Source organism: Vicia villosa, linkage group LG2 (genome assembly GCF_029867415.1).
Source record: "Vicia villosa cultivar HV-30 ecotype Madison, WI linkage group LG2, Vvil1.0, whole genome shotgun sequence".
NCBI classification, from domain to species: domain Eukaryota; kingdom Viridiplantae; phylum Streptophyta; class Magnoliopsida; order Fabales; family Fabaceae; genus Vicia; species Vicia villosa.
The window spans coordinates 163,145,040-163,152,652 of record NC_081181.1 but is presented as its reverse complement, the minus strand read 5'-3'; the positions used below and the strand labels follow the sequence as shown (position 1 = coordinate 163,152,652).

Here is a 7,613-nt window from a genome sequence, read left to right as displayed (position 1 = left end):
AATAAACTAATAATTTTAAGTGTGGGTTGAACTCAAAAAGATTGTGTTACTTGTATGTTCAAACTAGTAAAGATTCTTGTAAAGAGTCTTCTAACCTTTCTATGGAAATTTCTTTCCCTACCTCCCTCTTTTCTAGATCACCTATGGTGAAAAATCCAAAATACCCTCACTTCAGAAATGTATTTCCGAAACGTTTTTTTTTTAAATTTGTCTTATTTCGAAAATGCACTTCCGAAAACACGAAAAAAAAGTGTTTTCGGAGATGCATTTCCGAAAACACCCCTTTTTTGCGTTTTCGGAGATGCATTTCCGAAAACACTTTTTTTGGGAGGGGGTGTCTTCGGAGATGCATATCCGAAATATTCCAAGACCAAATTGGTCTTGGAATGTTTCGGATATACACTTCCGAAAGAATTCAATAATTATTAAAAAATTAAAATCAAGGTGAATCAATACAATTAATAGGTATAAAATCAAGGTGAATCAATAAAATGAAGGTTAATCAATAAAATCAAGGTGAATCAAAATTTCCTAAACAATTTTAAAGTTAAAAATAATTTTTAACTTATATAAATATATAATAACTAATATATTAATATATAAATATATAATAGTTATTATAAATTAAAACACTCATTTTTTTAATTTTTATAATTATTATATAAATATATAAATATATTTATAATTAATATATAATAATTATTATATAAATATATAAATATATAATAATTTTTATAAATATACAATAATTATTATAATTATTATATAAATATATAAATTAAAACACTCATTTTTTTATAAATATATAACAATTATTATAAATATATAAATAAAAAATTATAACCTATTTTGTAAGTGAAATTATTTTAATTTTTTTAATTAAAATTATTTTAAATTTTAAAATATGAATCAGGATAGAAATATATAATAGCTATTATTCATAACTCATAAATTATATCAAAATATATAATTATTATTATTCATTACTCATAAATTATATCAAATTTATGATATGTGAATTAATTAATATCCTAAAATTAATTTTTGGGATTTTTTAAGATTTTTTTGTTGTTTCGGAGATGCATCTCCGAATTAGTCAAAATTCTAATTTTTGGGATTTTTTCGGAAATACACTTCCGAAGTCTGGAAAAATTTAGAAAAAAAAATATTTCGGAAATGCATTTCCGAAGCAGGGTAAAATGAGGTTTTCGCTGGGGTGACCCCCATAGGAAGGTGGGTAAAGAAAAAATCCCTTTCTATTTGTCCTGAAATTCTAAAAGATTTTACGGGCTTTTTGTATAGAAACTTTAGCCAATAATCTCTCCTTATGCTCATTTTATCTACTGAGATTTTTCATGAACGCGAATGGTTTAATCCTTTATTAGAATGTGATTTTATATTTGCTTATCTTTTATTTTGGAAGGAAATAGACGATTAAAACAATAATTCTTAAGATATCAGAAACATGCAACTTCAAATATATATAAGAATATATATCTACTTTTTATTTTATTTCATTTCATTTAAAATCTTCCCTCACCTTTGATGTGATGTGCCCCCAACCCAATATGTGCTAGACAATTCATACTAAACTCCCTAAGCAAGCCAAAAACTAAACATGACCTCACAGCCATTTATTCAATAGCAACTAATATGCACATCATAATACACCACTAAGTTTTTTTTACAAAGTTCCTAAACATAATTAATATTACTGAAATTAATCTAAACTAAGTTTATCTTTGAAACCATTTATCTCCTTAGAATTTTCATTAGCCTTCACATTTTCTTCCTCTTGAGCAATTTCTTGTTTTTCTTTCTCTTCCTTAAGTCTTGCTTCCTCTTCCTCAGCTTTTTTCTTTGCTTCCTCCTCCTCTACCTTTTTCTTTGCTTCCTCAAGAGATTGAATCAACTTCTTCAAACAAGTTTCATAATCTTCAGTAATAGACTTTGGCATCAAATTCTCAGCAACATCAGCAGGTGTCATATTAGTCTCTCCCAACAACTTTTCAATAACAGGAAACAACTCATCATGAAACTCAACATCTAAGTAATTCTTTGCAAGAACCTTGAAAGCTTCATATCCACAATATGACATCTCTATGTGCTTATCCATCCTTCCCCTCCTAATCAGAGCTGGATCAAGTTTATCCACAAAATTCGTCGTAAAAATTATGATCCTCTCCCCTCCACAGGCCGACCAAATTCCATCAATAAAATTCAACAAACCTGAAAGAGTTAACTTACTTTCATTTTTCTCTTCTCCTTTAGCTTTATCTATAAGTTTCTTTTTTTCTTCATTCTCATCATCATCTTTCTCTTTCTTCATCTTCCTTTGGCCAGTAAGATCCAAAGAACAATCAATATCTTCAATCACTATAATTGATTTGTTCGACGTCTCAATTAAAAGCCTTTTCAACTCATTGTTATCCTTAACAACTGTTAACTCAAGATCATACACATCATAGTTCATGAAATTAGCAATAGCCGATATCATGGTAGATTTTCCAGTTCCCGGAGGACCGAAAAGTAAATAACCACGCTTCCATGCTTTTCCAACTTTAGTATAGTACTCTTTCCCTTCTTTGAACTTAACAAGATCGTTTATAATCTCTTCTTTCTTCTCGGGCTTCATAGCAAGTGTTTCAAAACTCGCCGGGTGCTCAAAAGTTGTGTGACTCCACTTTGTACTTCTATACCACATCCAATCCTTGCTTGGATTGTTGGTGTAAAGCTTTAACTGCCTGTTCTTTGTTGTAATAGCTTTTCCTTCTTCCAACACATGTTGGATGTACGACGTAGTTATAACATCGCGGTTTCTTTTATGGAAGGTTAATGTTAAGAATCTTTTCTCATCTGAAGCCGGATAGTAAGAAAATGATTGTGATTTTGAAGTGGTGTGATTCGCAGACCACCAAACTTTGATTCCATTGAACTCGTCGATGATCTCTTGGTTATCATCCATGCTTAGGACTAATGGATTTTGGCTATCTTTGATAACTTCGGCTTTAAGTTTTCTAGCTCCTTGTGACGAGTTCGCGCTGAGATATGTTTGGATGATTGTGTATGTTTGGCTACGTTTAAGATGATCACCGGATAATTCATGGAAAGTTATTTGGATATAAGGGTACAGAAGGCTTGTGAATTTGTTTGCGTATTTTCGAAAATATCTACGGATTGGAGGTGGGAAGAATTTATCAAACATGGCATATACAAACATGATGCTAGCCATGATTGATCCTAGGTTTGACCATATTTCTCCAATTTTCATCTTCAATTATTTGAACGGTTTAAATCTTAGAAAATATAGTTGTTTGTGATTCTAACTTATGTGTTGTATAAACAAAATGTATGGTTTTTATAGGGAGTAATGGAGTAAGATAAGAGTGTTTTTTTCCACAACTTAGAAAACACCATGTAGGTTCTCTAATTTCTTGTGAGCTTCTTGGGGACCACGGTTTACTACGAGACATATTTGAGCAATATTATTTTGAGCCACTAGTTAATATTATTTTAGTAAAACTAAATACAGCATTTTCTATCGTACTATCTGTCATCCCTGTGTTTGGATCCTCTACTGCCCCTCTCTCATGTTTTCCGTGATGCTCTAAATCTTAGCCATCTATGCATTTATTAATATTAATGATTTTTTTATATTAAACTAAAATGAGTGGCTGAGATGGAGCAGAACCATTCAGCCACTACAGAGGATCCAAGTCCGTCATCCCTGCACAATTAAGAAAATAATTTATTTAGTGGTTTAACTTGAAACTTGATGAAATATTTGGCTAATAATTTTTAATTGGGTTTAGTTAAGAAATCAGAATGCTCATTGATACAGTGACATGAGATTTTGGATCGATGGTTCAAGTTTCTAATATGACGATGAGGAGGCTGACCTATGAAGTTATTGTCTGATTCATAATTAGAAAAAGATATGATCAGTGAGATGATGAGGCAGTGCTTTGCTGCAACATAGTTGGGCTTCTGATGCGGCGTGGTGGGGAATGACTTCTCGGGTTAGCACTCCAACATCTAAATTAATGAGAGAATAATGTGAGCGGTTAAAATTGTTCGCGTTATACAGTAAGAGCGGTTAAAATTGTTCGCGTGAGGTTAGACACATTGAGCGAATAGGCATTTAATCTAATCATACAGTAATTGACGCGTTTGGATGGCACAATTGACTTCCCCGAAAGGAATCAGGGTTCACCTGCTCCACACATTTTACCGCCTGATGGCACTTTTAGATCTTTCGCTTTAGGCCTTACAGACATTCCAAAACAGTTGCTCCCCAAGCCATTGTCCCTGTTTTGAAGGACGAGTGTTTGTAGCGCACGCCCCTATGTTGGGTGCTTGGCAAGAGCAAATGAAGAGCCTTGATGTGACGTTATCTTTGTTGAAAACAAACACATTAAATATCACTTTTGTAATGAGTAAGTTTTGTAAATTCCCGTGTGATATGATAGGGTTTGTAAGGTCCTTATTGATCTATGTAACTTTTATAAATAAGGTCTCTTATTCCATTTTATTTACACAAACCAAAATAAATATATATCCTCATCTTGCAGTTGTGTATTTCAATGACACAAAATCCCCCACTTCAATTTCGGGTCTTTGAGGACATACTTCTCGTCGATCTGAAATTCAAACTAAATACTCTTTTGGTGGGATGTAAATGGATATCCATGGGGATTGATACTACAATATCTTTGTTCGTTCTGTTGGATAAATATAATATTCGCACACACCCCATGATTGTGCGAGTATCCGTTAAGCGGATAATTCGTGGGTTTTAAGATACCGGTGAATATTTACAGACAACCATAGATAACATTTTTTTTCTAAAATTATTTTTTAAAAAAGAATATTTACAGTATCTTTCAAAGACATAAAATTTATTATCACATAGCATCCATACAATTCACTCTTAATTTAACAACAAAATTTCAACACATTAGTTTCCTTCTTTTTCACCAAAACATAATAACATGCACTACTACGGAAAATCCATTTAACAACGATTGGGAAATACATATAATCACGCGGGTCCAACCATTGTTATGTAGAGTATTGTCGTAAATGTGTTACTTACAATCACGGTCATGAGACCGTTGTATTATATTAGAAAGTACGTGCATTATCACAACGATTAGTTAAATCAACTGTTGTGATAGACGTAGAGGTCTCTGGTTCATTTCTCAACAACGACATTTTGGAATATAAATTATCATTCATCACGGTTACATTAGATAATTGTTGTGGTAAGTACCCATAGTTTATTATATACTACGTAGATTGCTTGTTATTTACGTATGGTAGGTATTTGATAATTCAACAAAATTAACACAAGATGATTTGTATGATTTGCGACTTTGTCGGACAAAATGTTTCTTTGATTTATATAAAGATTAAGCTTTATTTGGAGAGTTATATGGAATTGTATATATGTATCTTATTTGAGTTTTTTGACTAGGTGTTGTCTGCTGATATTAATTGGTGTTATTATTTATTGTCAGCAAATGTGATTTTGGTGTTGTCTATCAAAGCTACAACTCATCTTCTTGTGGATTGTATGTTGGTATTTCAAGTGTTAGAAAGGACTTATAAATGGTTGGATATTTTTGTATGTTTTCACTTGTTTTGTTGTTGTAGTAATTCATCGTGTGTAACCTTCCTTATAATTTTGTATGCTTGTGTGTATCCTAGATTAATACTTTTGTAAATCAATTGTTCATTTTGAAGAATATATATGTGCATCCTAGCTATTTGATGCAATAAAATTACCCTTCAATGGTCAGAAAATATGAAAATAGCGATCTAAATGTGGTCTATGTGATGTTGAAAAATATGAAAATTAAAATAGCTACCTAAATGTGGTCTATGTGATATTGGAAAAATATGAAAAATAACGACCTAAGAGAGGTCTATGTCATATTGGAACAATATGAAAAATTAGGTACCAACAAAATTTACAGAAAATCCACCTCGATTCCGCTAAAAATAACCTGATTTTTTAAGAAAGATAGCAAACATATTACATCGGGCCATTAAGGCAACCGATGTTAAAACCTATATTTTATATTTGGTCATTAAGGCAACCGATGTTAAAACCTATATTTTACATCGAACCATTAAAGCAACCGATGTTAAATATTGTAGTTATTTTAAAAAAAATAGAATTAAACCTCTATTTCACATCATATATAACAGTCAACCGATGTGGTAGGTGTATTTTTCACATCGGGCTGCTAACCGATGTAAAATGTCTTTGATTTACTATATCACTTGACTTTACATCGGACCCAAACCAGATATAAAATGTGTTTTTCGCCCGATATAAAAAAAATTCCTACACTAGTGTTTGGATTTTTAGTTGCTCAATTAATTTATAAGGCGTGATCTTAAGTGGCATCTGACTATGACAAAACGTTAGAGAAATTAAAAGTTTTTAAGTCAAATGACATAGAAGAATAAATTTGAACTAGTTAGAAAAAATGAGAAATTAAAATAGTCCTTTTTAAAAGGGATCAAAATGATCGAACTCAAAGATATGGGATAAAAAGGAAAACTAAACCAAATATTAACCAAAATTTTCTTTAACTCTCAATTTGATCAACAAAATAAATTATTTTACTTAATTGTGCGGGGACGATAGATAGTACAAAAGAAAACACTGTATTTAGTCTTTTTATTGTGTGACGTTAAATGTTAACTAGTGTTGCAAATAAATATTAACTAGTGGCATAAAATAATAAGTATTGCTCAAATATATCAACATGACAGCAACTTTTGTCTCCTAGTAAACCGTGGTCTCCAAGAAACTCACAAGAAAACATAGAGAACCTACCTCGTGTTTTCTAAGTTGTGTGGAACACAACACTTGAAACACTCTTATCTTACTCCATTACTCCCTATAAAAGCCACACATTTTGAGTTTATACAACACATAAGTTAGAATCACAAACAATTATTTTCTCCAAGATTCAAACATTTCAAATTATTGAAGATGAAAATTGGAGAAATATGGACAAACCTAGGATCAATCATGGCTAGCATAATGTTTGTATTTGCCATGTTTGATAAATTTTTCCCACCTCATCTTCGTAGATATTTTCTAAAATACACAAACAAATTCACAAGCCTTTTGTACCCTTATATCCAAATAACTTTCCATGAATTATCTGGTGATCATCTTAAACGTAGCCAAACCTACAAAACCATCCAAACATATCTCAGCGCGAACTCGTCACAAAGTGTTAGAAGACTTAAAGCCGAAGTTATCCAAGATAGCCAAAATCCATTAGTCCTAAGCATGGATGATAACCAAGAAATCATAGATGAGTTCAATGGAATCAAAGTTTGGTGGTCTGCAAATCACACCATTTCAAAATCACAATCATTTTCATTTTACCCTACTTCGGATGAGAAGAGATTCTTAACATTAACCTTCCACAAAAGAAATCGCGATGTTATAACTACGTCGTATATTCAACATGTGTTGGAAGAAGGAAAGGCGATTACAACGAATTGTATCAGTCTGTTGTTCTTTCTGCTTTTCTTTCTTAATGAAAAGTTATTTATCCGTATAAAAAAGGTGAGTTTGTATGTAA

At 31.5% G+C, this 7,613-nt stretch overlaps 1 protein-coding gene across 1 annotated transcript; it reads right to left on the bottom strand.

Moving 5' to 3' along the window:
- Positions 1 to 1,482: 1,482 nt before the first annotated feature.
- LOC131652804 (AAA-ATPase ASD, mitochondrial-like) lies at positions 1,483 to 3,395 on the bottom strand. Its single transcript, XM_058922763.1, has one exon. It carries the CDS (start codon positions 3,269 to 3,271, stop codon positions 1,721 to 1,723), a length of 1,551 nt encoding a protein of 516 aa, XP_058778746.1. The 5' UTR covers positions 3,272 to 3,395; the 3' UTR covers positions 1,483 to 1,720.
- Positions 3,396 to 7,613: the final 4,218 nt, after the last annotated feature.

Excerpts from the sequence above, each read along its gene's own strand:
- LOC131652804 (XM_058922763.1), bottom strand. The coding sequence starts at position 3,271 with ATGAAAATTGGAGAAATATGGTCAAACCTAGGATCAATCATGGCTAGC.